The sequence below is a fragment of the Gossypium arboreum genome, chromosome 4 (genome assembly GCF_025698485.1).
Source record: "Gossypium arboreum isolate Shixiya-1 chromosome 4, ASM2569848v2, whole genome shotgun sequence".
NCBI lineage: Eukaryota > Viridiplantae > Streptophyta > Magnoliopsida > Malvales > Malvaceae > Gossypium > Gossypium arboreum.
Window position 1 is genome coordinate 114594816 of NC_069073.1, and position 23638 is coordinate 114618453.

Here is a 23638-nt window from a genome sequence, read left to right on the forward strand (position 1 = left end):
TATATCTTTAATATATATATATATTTATGAAGTATTATTAATAGTTGTTTTTAACATTAGTATTATTTCTAATATGTATATATTGTATATTTACCGCTAATACTATATATTGTATATTTCTAATATTATCATGCTATTACCATTACTATTATTACTATTGCTATATCTATTATTATTACTATTATTATCATTATATTCTAATCTATATTTATTTTACCTAGTACTACTTATTTATTTATGTTTATGTTATCATTATATTTCACATATTACCTATGTTTATTTACGTATGAATGCTACTATTTTACTATTGCTTTTCTTATATTATTTTCATTGACATTTTACTTTTCATCATTTTGTATTTTTATTAACATTATTATCATTATTATTTATATTATTATCAAAGTTAGCATTATCTTTTAGCTATGTTACTATTATTTTTATATTTATTCTTGCTATTATCATTATTACTACCACCGTTATTTTTATTATCATATTATTGTTATTTTTTTACCATATTATTATTTCCTATCCTTTATATATTATCATTGTTATTAACATACATTATTATTATCAATTCACTATTAATTTCACTTTTATTATTATTACTATATTATCATTGTTATTATTATTTTCCATTATTATTAATATTAATATTAATTTTCTTATTATTACTATTATTAGTATCATAGGTATTATATTATTATTATTATTATTATTATTATTATTATTATCCTTTTATCACTATTTTTATTATCAATTTTGTTAATATTATCATTTTCATTATCATTGCCATTTTCATTTTGTCATGTTTTATATTCATTTGTTTATTTATGTATTTGCTTATTCCATTTTTCCCTACACGTTTGTTTTATATTTTACTAGCCTTGTTTTTATTTTATCTTTTTTGCCCATACTATTGTATTTGACATTATCACACCTATCATTATGTTGTTATACGTGTTAATATCATGATTTGCTTTTGTATTTTACTATAAATCACATTATATTTTTTACCCAACCCAAAATAATTCTTTCATAAAAGTAATATTCCGTATTTGGTAATTCGAGACAATCGTGCTCTAACTTACTGGGTTTCGATTTTTCTCATTTAACCTAAATAACAGAATATTCTTTTAAATCATAATACGAGTTTTAAAAAATGCTTATTTTCGGAAATACGAGGTGTGGTGCCCTAACTTACCAGGTATGACATTTTGTTACCTCGAAATAAGATTTTTCGCGAATAAAGGCAATATTCGGTGTTCGAAAATTCGAGGAAGCGTGCCCTAACTTACTGGGTTTCGATTTTCCTCGTTCACTCTAACTAACTGAATATCCTTTTAAAAGAAGTTAAAATACACAGATTTTTAAGTAAAAGGCAAGCTCATTCTCAAAAGTTCGAGATGCCGTGTCCTAACTTACTGGATATGACATTTTGTTACTTCAAGGCGAGAAGGTCTTTAGCATTCGAATGTTTTTTAAAGAGGGACCGTATTTCAAATTCTTTCAAGTTTTCAAATCTTCGATACTGAGACACTAATTAATTAACTAGGTACCAATTTTGGCGTATCGAGGGTGCTAATTCTTCCTCGTGCGTAACTGACTCCTAAACCTATTTTCTTGATTTGAGTGGACCAAAATCATTGTTTAGATAAATCAAACCATTTATTAAAAACAACCACTTTTACGAGGTGACCTGATCACACCTCATCAAAAAAGATTGGTGGCGACTCCTCTATTCATTTTCATTTTCAAAATTTAAGTCGATTCCAGTTTTTCAACAAATGGTTACTGTAACGCCCCAATTTTCGGGAATCCTGTGAATGTTGGCATAGGTTTAATTATGTTAGTGGGCCTCTAGAAAGCCCAAACTTAAGATAGAACCCGACAATTTTAGTTAATTTTTTGTTCCATAAGAAAAAGGGGGTGAAATTATGAAATAGAACCTATGTGAAAATGTTTGAAAATACTATAGGCTAAATTGAAGTGGCCAAATAAATAGGAGTGCAAAATAGGAGGATTCGCATGACAAACTTCTCATTTTACATGAAGTGGCCAGCCATCATGTTGTTGTAGACAAAATGCACACTTGATATCCATAATTTATGGTACAAATTGATACAAATTGATAATAGGTTAGGTAAATGTTCCATGATAATGGGTTAGGTAAATGTTTCATGATAATGGGTTAGGTAAATGTTTCATGATAAGAATTTCATGTCTTTTGTATTAAAGAATTAAATGGATGAAATATGAAGTTTTATTAAAAGAAAAAGGGGTGAAAAGAACAAAGTTTTGTCCATCTTTGTTCATCATAGCTGAAAGTTAGAGAAGAGAAAGGAGAGAAGAAAGCTCTTGAGTGTTCGGTCACTTGGGGAAGAAAATTGAAGGTAAGTTCATGGTAGTTAGCTTCTATCTTGATGTTCATGAGTTCTTCTTGATTCTACCTTAACTCTTGAAGCATATTTTGGTTTTTAGTTGTGTTGTGAGCATTTAGTCATGAATTAAAATGAAGGAAATGGTTGTTGTTTCATGTTCTTTTGATGAAAAAAATGGAAGATAGGTGAAGTTGAGCCAAACAAATGAGCATGCATGTGCCTTAGATGTTAAAGGAAAAAAATCAGCTAACATGTTGTGCTTTAAAATGATGAAATGGAGATTATTCTTAAGTAAAATCATAGATATGTGATGATTGATCGGTGATATACATGTTTAAATAACAAGCATGCAAGTTAGGTGTGAAAGAGTGATTTGGTAATAAATCTGCTTGGGACAGTAGCAGTAACGTGACTTTGGAAAATCACCATAAATTGTGGGAGATGAGTTAGAAGCTGCATAAATTATGTAATTAAAGCTTAATGAGTCTAGTTTCAAATGGAGTGAACGAGAACATATTTTGAATTCTGTACAATGAGAAATTTGATTCGTAATGAAGAGTGGTCAGATTAGTCAAACAGTGAAACATGGGAAACTTTAAGAAAAATCTGGTATTGATTGGCCATACCAAAAATTCTGAAAATTTTATGGATAGAAGATATATGAGTCTATTTTTAGGGAAAATTAACGGCACTTGATTTGGAGTTTCATAGCTCCAGTTATAAATAATTTAGTGACTGTTGCTCAGGAAGACAGCTTGCAGTGAAATTATGATTATGTGGTAAACATTGACAAAAATTTGTTAATGAGTTGCTTATTGTTTTCTTATAAGCTTACTATGATCTGTAGGTGTGGTTGGCCGAATATTGTAAGGGGTTAATACATAGTTTGTATTTGAATAGTTAGATTAACGTGTTAGTAATCCAATTGTAGGCGGTTCGTGTGAATCTCACAAGATATCGTCGCAAACAGGTGTGTAACTAACACCCTCTTTCTTAGTCTAGATCGGCAAAAGTCGAAAAGCCGAAATGCCGAAAACCGGTATTTTGTAGATTTTCGAGTGTGCGAATGCTCGTGAGGTAAATCAATTAATGTTTTTGGTAAGCTGCAATGTTTGGACTGTAAAGTGCATGATTTCTGTGCCCTCGATATTTTTGGGCTTAATGGGCCAAAATTGGAATGATGGGCCAACTGGCCCAATTCGATAAGAACCCTCGGTAGTGATTCTGTTAGTACGTGAAAGGTAGGAATATGCATGAAAAACCCTAAAATAGATAAATTACTGAAATACCTTTAAAAGTGGAAAATTTATAGTTTTACCCCTAGGAGATAAATTACCGAAATACCCCTAGGGTTAAATTGACTTAAATGCATGTTTGACTGTTGTTATTTACTGCATGCCATGTTGTTATTATCTGATGCATGGGATTGGGATATTGACGGAGGAAGTACTGAAAGTGGCTTGTCCACGTACTGGAGGCTTTGCCTCAATTTACTGTTAACTGAGCAGCAATGCTGCAACTGTGGAGTGTTGGGCTGGGTGGGTTGAGCTATCCCCACATGGAGTGTATGGCTGGTACGGGTGGAGTGTAGTGGTTGGTGGGTTGAGTAGTCTCCCCAAATGGGCTTGCATATGTTATTGATGTTGCATGTATTTTGAAATGGGCCTATGGACCATACTGTCATCTGAATAAGGGGCTAAGGCCCAGTTTATTGTAATCTGAAAAGGGCTCGGTCCAATACCATTATTACTGAATGGGCTTAGGCCCAATAGGCTTGAGTGACTTGGGCTTTGAATGGGTTTTCCTTACACACCGAGTTTCCCCAAACTCACCCTCTTATTTTCATCCACGCAGAAATCCCCAACCATAGTGGGCTTGAGTCGTGAGGGATTCGAGTGGCCACCGCTCGAAAGTTTGATTTTCTTCCGTGAACTGGACATCCTTTTATTTACGTTTGAAGTTTTGGGTTTTTAAATGTAATAAGGCCGCTTAATTATTTTTGATGGTTTTAATATGTATTACTAAGATAGGTATTACTTATTTTAACTGTTGAAATTGGATAGCTTTAGGGCGCGTTTTCAAAAACAACAATTGATTTCAAAATAACACGACAACAAGCAAAGCTTCCGCAATGAAAGTATTTTCCAAAATTAATCACTTTTCCTAAAAATGACTTAATCAAATCGGTTTCCTAGAAATATCCATGACATTAAGGTGTGGCAATGGCGGTATGCATGTCTAGGATTGGATCCGAAGGGAGCTTGGTACTTAAGCAGTCCGATGGACTCACCACCTCTTTTCCGGTTTTCTACCTGGTGCACAGCTTCCATTCACTTTAACCTATAATGAAATTATCTTTTAAAACACTAAATAAGTTTTTCTGGACCAATAATATAAAATGTTTTGAATGCTTCGATGTGGCATGTCGGATCCGACCATAACGTCTGGGCCGGGTTTGGGGTGCTACAGTTACGACAATAGTTGTTAATTTTTTTTAAAAGTCTAGCTAGCAAGCTCCAAGCGACAATTTGATAATAGGTACAGTGGACCAATACCCATCATTGAGTAGAACATATCTTAGATCCAAGTCGATTCAACGATTAGTTTCGAAGATCGAAGAAGAAAGCTTTTTAGATTTTGGTTCATAGATTCGAAATATTCAAAGTTATTTCATGAAAAATATGACCAAAAGAAAAGAAGGGGAGGAGAGCTTCGATTGGTGCAGACAGTGCTAATAGAGAAGACCATACAATAACAATTTTAACAACCGGTAACTTAAATAAAAACTTTCAAATAGTTCAATGACCATTTTATATCTTTTTAAACTTAAATGATCAAAATATAAACTTATTGATAATTTGGTGACCTTAAGAGTAATTTATCTTTATAAAAAATTCATAAATTCACGGTTTCACTTTTAAAATATATTTGTTTTCTCGTTTAATACTTAAAATTTTTAAATTATTTTAGTACCTAAAATATTTCACTTTTTCCGCTTTTAGAGAGAACCTTGTTTTGAAAAAGGAAAACTACATCATTAGTCACTAAACAATGGGTAAGTTTTTATTTTAGTCATTTAACTAAAAAAACTTATAATTTGATCATTGAACTATTAAAAAATTTTCATTTAAGCCACTAAACTATTCAAAAGTTTTATTTAAGTTACTAGGTTATTAAGTTTTTTTTTTTTAAGTTTCGCCAGCGTGCTCTAAGCAACGATTTGACAATTGATATGATGACTCAGTACCCATCAACGAGTAGAAGAACTCACTTTAGATCCAAGTTGATCTGAAGGTCAGTGCCGGAGATCGGAGAAAAAAATTGTTTGAATTTTGATTTACAAATTCATGATTTCCTAAGTTATTTAATAAAAAAAAAACTAAACTATAGAATAAAAGGGGAAAGAAAACTTTCGATTGGTGCAAACAGTGCAAACAACGAATGCCATATAGCATTGACTTTAACATCTCAATAGCTTGAGTGAAAATTTTTGAATAGTTTAATGACAAATTGTAACTTTTTTAGTTAAGTGACTAAAACAAAAACTTATCCATAATTTAGTGACTAATAGTATAATTTATCCTTGAAAAAACAAAAACTTCCTAACTGATTAAAGAGTGGGATGCTATGTCACTGTAATGCAACACTCTTTATTAGTTAGTGTTGCTTAATGTAGACCATAAGTTGCTGGGATTTTAAATTTCTTGGTTCAAAATTGGAAAAGCAAAAGGCTTTTTGGCTTCTTTAACCACATAATATTGAGAATAATGTGCAACTTTTTGTTTATACTTTATATTCTATCTGGTTATGCTTTAACTAAATGCTATGCTTTTCTTCGGATAAAACCCATAAATTCTTTCAAGAATTTGGTTAAATTATATTTGCAGTTAAAATATTTCATTGGTTAAAATTTAATTTTATATTTTTATTTTTAAGAATTTATTTTTCTACTTTTAAGATTTTAAATTGATAGTTTTTTTATTAAATTTATTAGTGTGACATTTTGATTTTTTTTTTAAACATTTGATTGCAATGTAACATTCTTAAATTAAGGTAGGTTCAGTGCCCTAAAAGAATCGGTTGTTGTTAGACTAGCTCTGGCTTGATGGCATGGGCGTAGTTAGGAGGGTTAGCAGGAAAAAAATACCCACTTGAAAGCAGGGGTGTAGCTAAGGGAGCTGGCAAGGGCCCAACCCCTAAAATAGAAATTTTTTTTATTTAAGTCTTTTAAAATTTTTAAAATTTTAAATTAATAAAGGTCAAATTATACTTTGACCTCTAAAATGATAATTGATTTAATCTTTTAAAAAATGTAAAGATATAAATTATTAAATAGTGAAATTATATTTTTACTGCTGTAATTACAATTTTAATTTTCCCCCATAAAAAAGCTTTCTAGTTTCGCCCTACTGGATGTCTGCTTTCCTTGGCTTCAAATGCCTGGCTAACAAAGCCTTAAGGGGGAAGCAAAGTCAGTAACTAGACCGTAGGAAGAGAAAGGATTGATCCAAGATCTAGGCAAAAGGGAATTGATTTAGGTATGTAAAGGCTCAAGGCGTAGGAACTGAATCGCTAGAAAGATCTCTTCTTTCGTTTAAACCAAGTAGGCCCTAAACCAAAGCTTTGATCGCTGTGCTTTCCCCTTATTGTTAGTCCTCTTACCATACACCACTTCGAATGGTTACTTCCCCCCTTACTTAACATAGGCCGATTCACATCGTTTTTATAGGCAAACTCTGCAGTTGGAAGAACTTATTCCCACTTGCTCGGTCTCCCTTGCACTAAGCTCCTCAGAAAGTCTTCCAGTAAACCGACGACTGGAGTCTGGCCGTCCTGAGTGATAAGCACTGCTAAACCTCAGTTCAGTGCCTAATTTCTTCCGTAGCACCCTCTATTAGGGGGCAGACTGGTGTCTTGATCGGACGTAATGCTCCCCTTTCGTCATAAGGCGTGGTTTCTCACCACCTAATGATGATATCATATCACGATCATGTGGTAGCCCCGTTCGAATTCCATATGCAAATTCTAATTGAAATAAAAAAAACCCGATTCAAATTTACGAAAAATACAAAGGGGTCAGTGATTTGAGTATAAATGGTTTTTACATTTCATTTGTGTGGATGGTCTGGCAAGCATTTTTCTTAGCTGACCACTTTATTAGATTCTCTCAGGGAATCTTTTAGGCCTTGGCATGTCAATTGCAGATTTACAGACCTGAATACTGTTACCTGGCATAATATATCTGTCTACTTTCATAAAGACAACCATTTTACTAGTCAAGAGAAGCATTGGTTTTCAATATAGACAGATACATTTTATGCATTTCTTTTTACTTTATTGTTCAATGATGCAAACTTCTCAAATGAGTAAGGCTTTCTTATACTCATCCAGCTTATTCTATACTACCTACATTTGAGGAAAGTAGCATAGAAATTTGTGCTTGTTTAAGTAGTGTAATGTTCCTTTTTTACTACAATTTGCTTTCAAGGAAAATTATCAATGATGAATGCAGTAGTTATATAACCCCTTTAAATGCCATATGATTAATATAGTAATTCGATTCTTGAAATGCATATGCTTGACTTCCTTGATTTATTTATTCTTCTCTTGATATTAAGACCCAGATTCGACCACACTTGGTTGTTTGTTTTATTGCAGCTCCACCTTTACTTAGTTGCAAGTCATTAACAAACTCAGTCCATTAAATGTGTGTTTTTAAATCTAACAAGATTAAGAAACTTGCTACAAATTCTTCTTTCTTGCGGTCTCAGTGTTTATCCTCTCCTGTATTGGTATATAAGGAAAAGATTCTATTGTAATTGTATCAAATAATAATATAAAGATGTATATATAATTATTAAAAAATAAATAAAAATTATAAATTATAAATATTGAGAAGGGTTGGATGTCGAATTCTCAATAGAAGGTATTGTTCCACTCAAGAGAACACCTCGATTCACAGTTGATGTAGATACAACTTACAAGTGTACTTTACATAATTAATATCTATAACAATACATATACCTCTTTTATGAGCTTGCAAGTTATATGTATACCAACCATCAACTAAGACACCTGGAGTGAAATAATACTTCCCATTAAAAGTCAAAAATCCAATTTCTCTCGACAATAAATACACCTGGACGGAATTGATGAACACCACCTATATTCAACTACCATTTTTACAAATTCACATTAAAGAACTGAAGGGTTTTATTATTATTAGTATTATTTCTTTCTTTAACCTTTTATGATGTTTGCAAGTTCACAGCCCAGTAACCTTCTCCACCACAAAATGCGGTACGGAAATATAGTCTCTCCTACCTTCATTACTTCTCTTTACTTTTAAGGGAAACCGATCGCAGGAGCAATAAAATAAATTCAATAATTAAAATTATTTTGTTATATTTTTATTTATCATAATATTATTTTTAGTTACATTATTATAAAATATGTTTTTATTTCAAAATGCAATATTAATAAATTTTAATTTTATAATATTAGTAATTAAACCTAAATTTTTAAAATTAAAAATTAAAAAATCTAAATTTATAAATAATAAAATAATATATAATATATTTTAATCAAAAAATAATTGAAGAGACCATCATTGTGTTAAGTATTAAAAGACAACACAAGTTTTAAGTAATATAGAGGATAATCAACGGCAGAAATAGTAAAACAAACCCGAAAGGTGTAAAAACAAAAAGGAACACGCGTCCTAATCCCAGGGCTAGCCGCCCAATTAATGACCCATACTTCTTGGTCAGAATGACCCCCGTTATTTCACCTTTGGTAATAATATTCTAATAGTTACTATGAACAAAAACGTGCTGATTAAAATTTTAATGGTAATTCAATTATTATTGGGTTTTATTTTTGTTGTTTAATTGTGAAAATTCTAAAAATAAAAAATTTAAAATAAAAATAAAATAGATATTTAAAAGGAAACTATAAGTATCAAATTATTACAAATGAATTATCAAAGTAATTATAAAATCAAATCAAATCATTATAATATAAATAAATTAAAATTGATACAATTCAGACTAAAGTCAACAAACTAAACTAAAATCTAAACACATGTTAAGATTTTGACACCTATAGATATAATTATGCACAATAAATCTTAAACTTAAATGCTAAAAACCCATAAAAATCATTTAAGAATTGACCCAATACCACATTAACAAATAATAATAATTCTAAGTTCGGTAGACGAGCTGATTAGCCTCTTTATGTCAATGTTGTTGCATCAATAAATTTAGGTCCCCTATATGGATGAACACATAGAATTGACAATTGATGATGAACACCTACCACAAGTAATAATAAAAGCTGAGAAGGAAATTATTGAACAACCCAACATTTTATACCTATCTCACATGCTTCAGTCTCATGATAATTGGGATCTACAATAAATGTACTACATAAATAGGGCAACCCAAACCCTAAGACCCTCATCAACTCAAGTTAGATATTAGAATCGAGAATCATAATGAACATTGGAAGTGAAGCTCAAAATAGAAACATGGTGAAAGAGTTGAATGTAGATGAAGGTGAGTCTTCAGAGCCAGTTAGTCCCACTGGTCAGTATTTCAACAGCTCAGTGCTGTCCATTTGTGTTCTTGCTGTTTTGGACTCCGATATCCCTATCGATGATTCCCCAGCCTTGGCTTTGCTTAAAGATGTCTTCCTTCCCATTAATCCTCGCTTCTCTTCCCTCATGGTATATATATATGTCTTACACTTTATTTTCTCTTTCTCAATCATCTTTCAATGGTGCTAACTATTAAAGTGATGCTGAGAGACAGGTTAAAGATGAAAATGGAGTAAAGCAGTGGAAAAAGGTTGAAGTAAAGCTAGAAGATCATGTAAACATCCCTAATTTTCCACCAGGGTTATCACCAGCATCTTATGACAACCATCTAAGCAACTATCTGTCCAAAATAGCAATGGAACAACTCCCACATAACAGGCCACTATGGAACATTCATATCATCAAGTACCCAACTAGCAATGCAGCTGGTAATCTAATATTCAAGCTCCATCACTCACTGGGTGACGGCTTTTCTCTCATGGGTGCTCTTCTTTCTTGTCTACAAAGAGCGGACAACCCTTCGGTTCCATTGACATTCCCTTCACTTACTTCAGCCCCCACAACCACAAGTCTTTCTCTCAAGACCAACTGCATCTTCAAGAACATTCCTAATGTCTTATGGTCAGCTTTCAACACCGTATCAGATTTTGGGTGGAGCCTGTTGAAAAGCAGCTATGTTGAAGATGATATTAGTTTGATAAGATCCGGGGGTCCTGGAGTAGAGTTCAAGCCAATTGTAGTTTCAACAATGACATTTTCACTTGATCACATCAAACAAATCAAGACCAAGCTTGGAGTGGTATGCTATTTTTTGGTACTAAAATTTATGTCACTTGCACATTAAATAACCCATTAGTTGTTTTCATTCAATCTGCCTTACAATTATGCATTTAATTGAAAAGACTTATATTTTAATAAATAATAGTAATATATTGTTAATGAATTAGATAATAAAATTTTAATTCAAAAATTCAAATCAGGTAAAGTTTATATATAATTTTAATAATTTTTCACATAAATAATTAAATATAAATACTTTAATCTTTTTAGTGAAATGGTAGAGGATATAAAAGATCTAAACATTTAGCCTTATTAGATAAGTTGCATTTAAGAATCTGCAATTCTGCGCCTATTTTCCTTCATTGAGAAAACAATATGCTGGTAGACAAGTTTGTTGATGTTACACCTCTGTATATCTTTCTCATTATATATATTTTTAAAGATAGTCACGAACTTAAAATATAAATAATAAAATAAATATTAATTTTTTTAAATTGTTATTTTTATTAAATAATTATTTTATTTAAAAAATTAGCGAATTTTGATAAAATGAAAAAATATATATTTAAGTGCTGAATGGAGTATAATGGAATTATGAAATTTTGTTGGATAAATTTTAAAAATGCATTGAAGTCTTCGATATTTCTAAAAAAAAGAGTATATGGTCATAATATTTTTACTATGCTCCATTATCAGTAAGGTTTTATTTCATATTTTCCGTTTAGACTTACTTATTTTTCGGGTCACTAACAGACAATAAATGATGTAATTACGGGGATAATTTTCTTTGGAACTCGATTATACATGCAAGGAGGAAGCAATAAGTTGAATAGTGAAAATTCAACAGCACTTGTGTTGCTCAATACTAGGAACATTGGAGGGTACAAATCAGTGAAGGAGATGGTGAAACCCGATCCTGAGTCAGCGTGGGGAAACCAGTTCGGGTTCTTGCATGTTTCATTGCCTGAATTGACCACTGTTGAATCTTGCAAACCGCTTGATTTTGTTTGGAAAGCTCAGAAACTTATCCAGAGAAAGCGAAACTCCAGAGCTGTTTTTCTTACTGGTCAGCTGTTAGAGTGTTTGAGGAAGTTTACAGGGCCCGAGGTATGTTATTTCAACATTATTATATATAAATAGTATTTGGTATCCTGGCAGTGTAGTTTTTTTTATTGCACAAGTTGTTTTAAAAATATGACAAATCTTTTTTCTAAATATATATATATATATATATATATATATATATTTTAAAATTTTACTACATTTTTATAGGACATTTATTAACCCTTGACCTTATGAAATCTAAAAACTCCATCAGTAGTACACTAAATACTTTTTCTCTATATATAATAATGATACCTATAATGATATATACAAATCAAAATCCGATTCAATCTTACTGGATAACCCAAAATAATTTGTAGATATTTGGTTTTAACAAGAACAATTATCAATATTAATATTGTTAAACTCAACTCCATTGCCACCTTAGATCAAAAAGGGTCTCATTTGAAAGTTTCATCTATCAAATCCTAATGAAGCAATTACCCTATTAGGATATCATTTCAGAGGAACTTGGTCTAGTCTAGCTCTTCCTCTTCCATAGAAGCAAAGAATCCTTTTTTTTATACTAATATTCTGTCCAAATTTCAACTTAGCTCATTCAATCTCTATAAATACTATGAGTGGCTCTCCACACCACCACAGTGTAAATCTTTTACAACCTCTATCGCTAAATATTGCATCAACAATTAGTGTTGTTTAGGGGAATTAGAAAAAAAAAAGTTATCTCTAGAAAATGAAACCATTCACAACATGCAAAACTTTGAAATCCCAAAAGAAATTGAAGAAACATAAAGAACATCACAAAGTTAGCAAAAAAAAAAAAAAAGAAGAGTTATCTGAAAGAGTTAGTCAAGAAAGAAGCTAGCCAAAAGGCTCACCAAATAGTTAACCAAAAAAATGGGCTAGATAAAAGAGATGGTTAAGAAGGGAGCAAGGAAAAAGGTTCACAAAAAGGAGCTAGCCAAAAGAGTTTGCCAAAAAGGAGATAATTAGAAAAGTATGAAAAAAGTAACTAGCAAAAAGAGTTAGCCAAAGAACAGACATAGCCAAAATAGTTAGCCATGAAAGGAGTGAACCAAAAGAGTTCGACAAAAAAGAGGCTAGCTAGATGAATTAGCAAAAATGAAACCTAGCTGAAAGAGTTAGAAAAAAATGGACTAGCTAGAAGAGTTAGCAAAAAAAACAAAAAAAAAGATTTAGCAAGAAGAGGTAACCAAAAAGAGAAGGCTAGCCAAAAAAGAAGAAGCCAGATAGAAGAGCTAACTAAAAAAAGGCGTTAGCCTGATGAGTTTTCTAAAAAGGAGTTAGCTAGAAGAGTTTGCCAAAAATGGGTTAACCAGAAGAGTTAGACTAAAAAAAAAAGGGGCTAGCTAGAAGAGTTTGCAAAAATGGGAGTTAGTAAGAATAGTTCGACAAAAAAGAGGTATAAAAAATAGTTGGTCAAAAAGAGAGCTATAGAAGAGTTTGCCAAAAAAAGGGGGGGCTATGTAGAAGAGTATGCCAAAAAACAAGAGGGCATCTCGCCTACCAAGGGAGACCCCCTAGCACACCAGTGCCGACCACTACGGGCACCCTTTGTACAACAATGGACTCACACTTTCCCAACCTCGCATCAATAGCCAAGTACTTTTAAATTATTATCTATTAATGCTTATCCACTATTAATGTTTATTGCTTAAGGGAAAAGGTGGCTAGCATTCCTATTATATGCCAAAAATTTTATGCTCAATGAGATGATGAAGTTTTCAAAGCTAATTGGGATTCACTTAAAGAAATGAAAGATTAAGAGGAAACCATGCCAAAACATCTTACAAATAACAAGGAAATCAGATATTATGATCTAAGGTACGTCATTGGAAATCCCTACTCTTTAGGCTCACCTCTAAGGCATCTTATTTTGACTTTAGAGACATCAACGAATTAGTCCCACCTTACATTGCTTTTACATTATCTCAAGGGTAAAGAATACATCCTTCCTTGAATCCAAAGAGAGAAGCACACTCCCCCTCGATGTCTTAAACAAGGATGCGAAGGAAAAAAAATCTTGATGCCAAGGTGAAAAGTACAGTCCCCCATGATACCTTAGAAAAGGATACAGAGATGAAAAAAATCTCAATGCAAAAGGGCAAGGTACAATCCCCTTAATTCCCTAGAGAAAAATATGATAAAATAAATCTCAAAACTAATGAGTGAAGCACAGTTCCCCATTGTATACAAACTTATGCTCTCAAAACACAAGGTAAGGGTTCCATCAAAATTTGTATATATAATGTATGACCAAATAATTCGCCTCTTTAAGTCTGTTTCACTAGAATTTGCCTTAAAGGCACCTTATTTTGCTTTGCCATATCAAGCTCGAATTTATAGGTGTTTTATTTCGCTTCACTAAATCAAGCTCACATTAACAAGCGTCCCATCTCATTTCACCAAATCAAGCTTACCTCTATAGGTATCTTATTTCGCTTTGCCAAACCAAGCAATTTATTTTTCTTCGTCAAATCAAACTCACCTCTAAGGCATATTATTCGCCTCTTCAAGTGCACTTCACTAAATTCACCTCTAAGGTTACAACAATTAAATGTTTCAATTGCCATAAACAAGAGACACAAAGAAGCATTATCTTGAGGAAGGTAATTTTATAACTTTCCCTTCGACTAGGGACTATAAGTTATAACTATTTTTACTACCTCCTTAAATCCCAGAGATCAATTTGGAAGTCTTATCTATCACATCCTAATAGACCCTTCATACCTTCACACCATTCTATATAGTAAGGCATTATTCTAGAGAGACCCACGTTAAGTTTCTTCCTTTTATAAGCTCCCCTTATCACCAATAATGCCTTAGGGCTCTTTTCCTATACCAAAACTCTACCCAAATCTAAACTTAACCCCCTCTATCACTAGTGGCTCTTGGCACCACCATGGTGTGAACCACCATGGTGTGAACTATCCCAACCTCTATCATCAAATCTTACATAAAAAATAATTTTTTTTACTATTTTAAAATTTGTTTTGAATAAACCATTATTGTTTATAATATTTTTTGTCCAAAAAAACAATTGTTCAAAAATAATAGTGTTCAAAACAACTTTGTTCATAATAGAGCTTTAGTCTAGAACAATTGTCATCCAAAGTAGTTGTCATTTGAGAATAGCTCTTGTTAGAAACAACTCTTGATTAGAATATTTTTTCCTACAAGAGCAATTATGTCCAAAACAAGCATGATTGATTGTTCTTAAAGAATAGTCATCATTCAAGACAACTCATATTTAGGACAACTATTGTTAATAACAACTATGTTGAGAATAATTGATGTTGAGACCAGTCATATTTAGAATGGCTATTGTCCAGAATAATCTATCAAGAACAAGTCATGTTCGAAATAGATCAAGATAACTCTTATTAAAAACAACTTTTTGCTCAAGAACAACTCATGTTGGGATTGATTTTGGTCAAAACAACACTAGTTATAAAAACTCTTCTCCAAGAACAACTCTTATTCAAAACAACTGTTGGTTGGAACAACCTACGTTTAGAACAACTCTACCATAGAAAAAACATGTTCATAGAACAACTTATCAAAGAAAAAATGATTAAGAAAAACACATTCTTCCAAAGATGTTTTCTAGAAGATGTATATTCACAAGATATCATTTCACCAAAATAGAAGAAATTGAGATAACTTTGTATTATAGCAAGATTCTTGGGTTAACTTTACTCTTCGAATATTCTCAAAAGCTTAGCTCGGTGGATCAAAGATGGAAGTAGTTAATAAGCCCCTTTTTAACTTTTCCTTATAGTATTGAGTGTTTTTTCCTTTCTTTTATAAACATTGCAAACTTTTGTTCACTATTCACCATTATCAACAATTTAATTATTGTTTATATATTGTTAATATCTTTGTAATCTAACGTATCTCAATTTACTCCAATTCAATATCTAATTTTGTAAATTTTATCATCTACATCTATAAATAAAAGTTCCCATAACTCATTTGAGAGAATTTTGGAACTTTTGGCTTTGGGGCAAGCTTACTCTCAAACTCTTGTATAATTCTTTTATCTTAATTCTGTCCTTATCTTGGTTCTCCATCTTATTAAGCTTTGAATCAACATTCTAACCATAACTTGTCATTGCGCTCATTACTTACGGATTGCTCCAATCCCTTTCTAACGTCTCTCAACACATTTCATTTCACTCTTTGGAATATTTCCTCTCCTTACCAATACACCTCTACCTTATCCGAACTCGAATTTTTCAAAATTTATCCAAAATTTATAATATTTGAATTAAATTGGCCTTAATAGTTATAATTTAAACCCAACCAATACGTCAAATGTACTGTTATGGTTCCAAATTAAAAGAAAGGGTACAGTCAATAATATTTTACATGTATTATAGACGACAGCCAAATACATCCATAGCACATTGAAGAACTCAAGCATGACAATCTCAAATGTGATTGGACCAGTGGAACGAATGGCATTGGCTAATCATCCAATTAAAAGCTTGTATTTTATGGTGGTCGGCGTACCTCAGGTTTGTTTACAGATTTTGCTAAAACTTTTTATTTATATATCAATATATATATATATATATATATATATATATATATATATTTAATGGATGATTTTGCACATTTACAGAGTCTAACCATAACAATGGTTAGTTACATGGGAAAGCTGAGGATTGCTGTAGGAACCGAGAAAGACTACATTGATTTGCCCAAGTTCAAGTCGTCTATCAAGAATGCCTTTGAGATGATACTCAAAGCTACCCATGAAACTGTTTAAACTTTTTTTTTTTCTATTGTTTACAGTGCATCATGAATATGGATGTATGATCCTCATTGGCCCCAAAGTTTAATATTATTTTATTTTAGATTTTTCCTCACTTCATTGATAGCATTTAACTAGTACATAATAATTTCACAATTTGGTCTTGATGGACGAAAATGAATTCACAAGAACAATAGAGCACCATGCAAAGCAACTCCAATGTCAAATATACAGAAATGGGAAAGAAAAGGGGTCTATCATTTCAATTAAAAAACATAAATTTTACATTATGAAGGAAATAAAGAGAAAAGGGTTTATTTCACTAAATGTACCTAAACTATCTATTAAATTTTAAATTGGTCTCTATATGATCCTAAATAGTTTACTATAATTTTCTTCTATAATTAATGTAAAAGATAATGTACTCAAATTATTTCAATTTAACTAAAAATATTAATAAAAAATTGATTTTTATATCAATCTATAAAAGGTTTATTAAATTTACAAACATATAAAAAAATAAAAGACATAGGAATACTTTAGATGTGCTAGCTTAATAAAATGACCATTGTTCTTTGCATAATTATTTATTTAGTTCTCCAACTTTATAAAAGAAATCATTTTAGTCCTCCACTTTGCACATGTCTATTAATTTAATTTAAGCTAATATAGCAGAAAAGCCTTCAAACACCATGTTTAAATAAACTTTTGTACTCATTTTGTAGTCAAACATGCCCCTAATTTATGGTTTTTATTCATTAAATCCCTTAATGATAGCTGAAATTGACTTTCTTTTTCCTTTTATAAAACACCATGAACGTCAGCCATTAAGGAGCTGCAAACTTCAGCTCAAACCTCTGTCTTTGCAAGCTAAAGCCTGTTGGTATTTTCGCCATTAGGTTTCTTTGTATATATGAAAAAAATCTAACTTGCCAATCTTGGTTACCTAACTCCCTCATGCTTGTCACCGGTTGTTAATTAAAGTTCACTCTACCCTTCAACATATCAGTGGAATCCATTATGCTCTTTTTTCTCTTTCTAATAATTAGGGTAGGGATTTGATGTTGTTTTATTATTTTGAAATATTAAAGAATTTCAATCTCATACATCGTTGTTTTTAGTAAGAGAAATATTTATGACTAATAGAATTATAACACATATAAAAGGATAAAAAAAAAACTACTTCAATTGATCAAGGGCTTCAAATTGGTAAAAACAACAATATTAGGTGCTTATTTGACTACAAAATAAATATAAAGACTTATTTAAACACAATGTAATGATTTAAGGGGTTTTTTTTATACATTAATCATATTTAAAATTAAATTTCATATCAATAATAAAAATTCTATCAGAAACAAATTAAAAATCCCTGGCGGGGCTTAATCCTAGTATATTTTATTACAAATTACAAAGAAGGAATTGCATGTTCTGTGTCAAGAATTTGTGTCCCTAGTTTAAGACTTGTTTACAATAATTGTAGTTTCATTTCTAACTCTAGTATATCTTGTTGCAGGTTGTTATTTCGGTTCTTATGAAGGATTGCCAATGGCAACCTTTTTAGTTTCAAAAGGTGAAGACTCAATCAATGAATGTTAAGAGTATTGTATATTCCAGAGATTGAGTTAGTTAGCCTAGCTGTTAGCTTAGCCCTCTGTGCTATTAGTCTGTTACTCAATTAGTTAGATTGTTAGCCATAGCAGTTACCATAGTGTTCTATAAATACTATCTCTATAATGTTCGTGAAAGGTAGTCAAAATACAAAGATTTCTTTCAAATACTCAATGTATTCTTTCAATAATTAGCAACATTTTTCATTCCTTCATTCTATCTGTTCTTTTAGTCGAGTGATTCACCTTAGGTGCTAACATGGTATCAGTTGCCTAAAAGGTTCTAGAGACCTACCTCAATGACCACCGCCGCTTTTACCGATTCAGCTACCGTTGATCCTGGATGTCCAGTGTTTACTGGTACTCGACGCATCTAGTCATTTCCTTGCTATGAGACAATTAAGTTGGATGAAGGCACGTTTTTCAGTGGCAGCAACACATTCGGTTGATTTCTAGGGTTATGAGCTGACCGGTTTCTTGGATGGCACTTTGTCGATTCTACCGCGTTTTGTGCAGTCTCTGGAAGGGTCATTCGTTCCAAATCCAGATGCATCGGCCTTTGTTTAACAGGACATCTTATTAGCTTCATGGTTACTTTCCACGATTAACCCCTCCATTTTATCTTCTTTTCCAGAAGCACGATCCGCATGTGATGTGTGGACCACCGCCACTCGTCTTTTTGCTCCACTCACCAGTGTAAAGCTTGCCCGTATTCGTTACGATTTGTTTTTTCTCAAGAAAGGCAGTCTCTCGGTCAAAGAGGTCGTGGCCAAGATCCAGAATATGAGTGCCTTGATAGCGGCTTCTGGTTCGCGCATCTTCGAAGAAGAGAAGGTCGAGACTCTGCTTGTAGGCTTAACTCCTGAGTTTGATGTTGTTATTACTCTCGTTTCGCTCTCATCTTAGCCTTTGCGGTTTCAACGCCTTGTTGATGTGCTCCTTGAGTACGAGAATCGTCAGACGCGTCTGATTCAGGAGATACCTCTTCATGCCAACCTCTTGGAGACTGTTCTATCGCCGTTCATAGGGGCTCTATTCGTGGTGCTCGTCCCCCATCTAGAAGCCGCGGACGAGGGTTTTGATCCAGAGTTTAGTGCCAGATTTGCGAACGGTTAGGGCACCTCGCTCAACGATGTTTCTACCACTACAATCGTGACTACGAAGGACTGTCATCAGGTGTTCGGGCATCGTCTCTAGTAGATCATCATGGTCCGTTGCTTGTTTATGGTGGACTTCAAGGTACAAATTCAGCCGAACCACCGCCTTATTATTCGGGAGGAAATTTCCACCCTTACGCGTCTGTATCTAGAAATATTAGGGATTATAATCCCTTAGTGCAGAGAACTGATGATGGTCTGTGTGGTGGGGCCCCTGATGGGTGTTTATTTTGACCGTGCACCTATGCGCTTTCATAATATAGGTTCTAGGCTGATTGGGCTTGTTGAATATAATGACCATAGGCCGATTACTCATGGTCACTCTAGGTTGATTGGGCCTGTTGGGCTTCATGGCCAATGCAGCATGACCCTAGTCCAGATTTTGGGGGTGTCTCACCTTCCTTTGGGCCACATGCTCCCACTCTGCCAAATTGGTCTGTATTGAATTGTGTAGAGCTTGGTGTTCCTCCTGATCATGACCGTAATCGTGGAGGTCCAAGTAGTGATGTTGTTGGCCCATGTATTCCTTGGCAGACTAAGCCTCGAGCTCATGTTTACACTGGGTCTGACTCCTGTATTGGTCTTCTTCGTATACCTGATTTGCATGCGTCTGATGTTTCTACCTTCACTGGGTCTCATATTAATGCTACTCAATACGGCTCCAACTGTGATGGCACTGACTCTTACATCCCTATGCCAGTTGGCAATACATCCTGGTATCCCGACTTGGGTGCTTCACACCATGTATGTCGCGATGCCTCTACGTTGCATGACTCCACTCTTTATTCAGGTTGTAATAGGCCATTTTTTGTCCAGGCCCAAACCAAACCAAATAAAAATAAAAATTACAAGTCTATTTAAAAAAAACCCTAAGCCCAAATTACAAGCCCACAATCTAAACTAAGTTTTAATAAAGTAAAAAAAACCCTAGCCTCCAGCGTCCTTGCCCTCCACGTGAATAGGCACGTCGCCTGAGGCCTGATGGGCCTTTGTCGCGGTTTCACCAAAATGGCAAGGGCATGCTTTTTGCCACCGTCACCAACTACTACCTACAAAGAAAAAATAGAAAAGACAGGGACAATAGATGCAAACCCAAGAATAGTGACAAAATAAAAATATATGTATTTTAAACAAGTGTAAAATGGATATAAAAGCCAGAGAATAGATTGTATTAAAAAAAAAGATCGGAATCAAATACAAACACACAAAAAAGCGTGGTTCTTTTGTATTTTTATTTTTTAATTTTCGAAAATAAGTAATAAAATAAAAAGGAAACTTTTTAGCTTTTTTGCCGCTGCCATCATCTCCCTACGTTTTGGAAGACCGTCAGATCCTCGAGGATTTACTGAAAGGTTATATCAAAGAGACCGAGAATCGAAAGGTTCCTTTGCTTCTTTTTTTTTTTTGTATTTTGGTGCTTTTTTTTTTTTTTTGAGATTTTGGCCTCTGATTTGGGTTGAGGAAGGTAAAACAAAATGGACACTTTTTTGTGAAATCCGACCACCAAAGATGATGGTTGCCGTCGCTGACGACTGGTGGCCACGGCAGATAGAAGGTGATCCCCTAGCCGGACCCAGCCCCTTTTCAAAGAAAACAAGAGAAATTTTTTTTTTGAAACCTGTCTCAAATGAAAATTTTTGGTAAATTTTCACTTATATAGGCTCCCAAAACAGCGTCATTTCGGGACTAGCCTCAAACGCCCAAAACGACGTCATTTTGGTCTCTAACCAGTTTACCTGACCCAATGCCTCAGGATCCACGTGTTTTTGGACTAGGGTATAATTGTAACCCTAGTCCTTCCGCTTTTCAAGCGGTTTGTAATTAGGTCTTAATCCTTTTTTTTTATTTTTTTAGAAATTATACCACATGATTTTCGTGTGCTTTAATTTAGTCCTCGGTTCGCTGATCTCCTAGAGAAGGGACGCGTGTCCGTAGGATTGGGATAATTGCTTCGTTCGTCCCTCTATTTTTTTGTGCATTACAATTTAGTCTTTCATATTTATTTTATCCAGATTTGGCCCCAATATTCCACTTAAGTTTCGATTTAGTCCTTCTTATATTTATGCATTTATTTTATTATAATTTAGGCTCTCAATTTCATTTTAATTTTGATTTAATCCTTATTTATTTAATTTTGACCCTTTATATATTTTTTTATTTATTATTTGTTTGTTTGTTTATTATTCCTTTACTTTTTTAATATTTAAAATTGGTTTATTTCCTTTTTATTGTACATTTTATTTCTTTTTATTTATTTATTTATTTTTCTTTACCTTCTTAAATATTTAGAATTTATATTACTTATATTCCTTTCTTTTTGTACTTTTATATTTTATTATTATTATTATTATTATTATTATTATTATTATACTTTCATATTTTATTATGCATGTTATTATTATACCATTGTTACTACAAATTGATGTTGCATTATTACTATTCGCTAGCATGGTATTTTTATTTTACTTTTTGGTTATTTTTATTTCATTTATTTATTCTAATATCATTTTATTTTACTCATCACTATTTGGTTTATTTCATTAATTACTATGCCATCATGTTAAAATATATTTATTCATTTTACACTATGCCCAAATAAATTAAGTGTATATCATTTTAAGAAATATTGTCATTTTATCAAACACATAGAAAATATTCAAAATCGAGGCAATATTCGGTATTTTTGGAATTTGAGGAGTTATGCTCCTAACTTACGGAGTATGGTATCTTCCTAAAACCGAAATAGTCAAATATCCCATTCAAAATAACAAAAAACAAGATTTAGATAGCGATCAAATGACGATTATATTGGTTTTCGAGAATCTAATGTATCGTGTCCTAACTCACGGGGCATGGTCTTTCTTCTCGATTAACTTGAAATAAGACATTTTTCCATTTAATTTAATTTAGTTGAATCATATCTTAATAACATTATGCAAAAAGGGATCGTGTTTTAAACTCCCTTCAAATTTTCAATTCTCAACACTAAGACATCAAGTAATCAACTAGGTACCAATTTTGGGTGTCACGAGGGTGCTAATCCTTCCTCGTGCGTAATCAACCCCCAAACCCATCTCTTGGATTTTGAATACCAAAAATCATTGTTTTAGTAAATCAAACCTTTTATTAAGACGATATAGAAGCCCAATTTTGCCTGAGCCCTAAACAGCAACCAAAAATAAATAAAAATAAAAAGTCTCAAAGTCTAATTACATTTGCAAGCCCAAATGACCCGAAATTAAACATCCCTAAAGCCCAAATGGCCCACAACCTAAACTAAGTTTCAGTAAAATAAAAAAAAAACCTAGCCTCCAGCGCCGCTGCCCTCCACGTGAAGGCGCGTCGCCCGAGACACCTCGTCCCGAGGTTTGACACCCCTGTTGCCATTTCACCAAAATGGCAAGGGCGCCCTTCTCTCCCCAACATTGACCGCATGTTGATGCCTGCAAAAAGAGTGAAAAAGGACGAGAGACAGCCAAGCAAGAAATAGTAGAAATGAATAGCAAAAAGAACAACATAAAATCAGCTATAAGAGCCTAAGAAAAACCGATTGTAAAGGGGGGATTGATTTTTTTTGAAAACAAATAAAAAAAACAAAAAAGAGCAATAAAAAATCAAATACAAGATATGATTTTATTTATTTATTTATTTTTTAATTTTCGAAATAAATAGAAAATAAAAAAAGAGAAGCTTTTACCTATTGCGCCGTCGTTGGAAGGGTAAAAGCTGAAAGATTCTTTTCCCTTTTGGAGATTTTCGGTGAGGCTTTCGACGATTCCAACTCCATATCGGAGTTTTATGAGAAAAAAAAGGGACTCCTTGGAAAATTTTGCCTATTGCCAGCCACTGGAGGCAGAGGTCTCTGTCTCTGGTGACCGGTGGCTGCAACGGAGCAGTGGCGGTTGTGATGGCAAGCCCCAAAGAAATTTCAGAGAAAAAATAAAAGGGTTTTCATTTTTTAAAAAAAGTTTAAAAATGAATTTTTGAAGCCCTTTTTTTACTTAAATAGGGTGCCAAAATGGCACCATTTTGGAGTGGTCTGAAATGCCCCAAAACGACATCGTTTTGGGGCTGACCAGAGATCCAACCCGATCGTTTTAGGATCCGCGTGTTTTTTTAAAAGGGAGATATTTGCGCATTCGATCCTTCTGCTTTTTAAGCATTTTTCAATTTAGTCCTACTTCTTTTTTTTTTTAATTTTACCCTTATAATCTTATTTTATTTCATCTTAGTCCCTTGGGGAATGATGTCGTTTTGGGGACAAGGAA

The 23638-nt window shown here is 32.8% G+C and overlaps 1 protein-coding gene and 1 long non-coding RNA gene across 3 annotated transcripts; one reads left to right on the forward strand and one right to left on the reverse strand.

Moving 5' to 3' along the window:
- Positions 1-9743: 9743 nt before the first annotated feature.
- LOC108460587 (wax ester synthase/diacylglycerol acyltransferase 4-like) lies at positions 9744-16718 on the forward strand. Of its 2 annotated transcripts, none has more exons than XM_017760131.2 (5): positions 9744-10107; positions 10193-10777; positions 11512-11865; positions 16227-16364; positions 16472-16718. In XM_017760131.2, the coding sequence occupies exons 1-5, from the start codon at positions 9877-9879 to the stop codon at positions 16616-16618; spliced, it is 1455 nt and encodes a 484-aa protein (XP_017615620.1). In that variant the 5' UTR covers positions 9744-9876; the 3' UTR covers positions 16619-16718. The 2 variants fall into 2 exon arrangements, with proteins under 2 accessions (XP_017615620.1, XP_052882479.1); XM_053026519.1 differs by having other exon boundaries at positions 16297-16364; positions 16472-16608.
- Positions 16719-22471: 5753 nt separating this feature from the next.
- On the reverse strand, positions 22472-23326 carry LOC128291689 (uncharacterized). The gene is made up of 2 exons (XR_008281509.1): positions 23068-23326; positions 22472-22813 (listed from the first exon to the last, which is right to left on the reverse strand). It is a non-coding gene; the product is annotated as an uncharacterized LOC128291689 (long non-coding RNA).
- Between the last annotated feature and the right edge of the window lie 312 nt (positions 23327-23638).

Bases quoted from the DNA above. Each gene is read 5' to 3' on its own strand.
- LOC108460587 (XM_017760131.2), top strand. From the start codon at position 9,877: ATGAACATTGGAAGTGAAGCTCAAAATAGAAACATGGTGAAAGAGTTG. The intron at 10,108-10,192 runs GTATATATATAT...GCTGAGAGACAG, and splicing joins CTCGCTTCTCTTCCCTCATG to GTTAAAGATGAAAATGGAGT. The intron at 16,365-16,471 runs GTTTGTTTACAG...GCACATTTACAG, and splicing joins TGGTGGTCGGCGTACCTCAG to AGTCTAACCATAACAATGGT.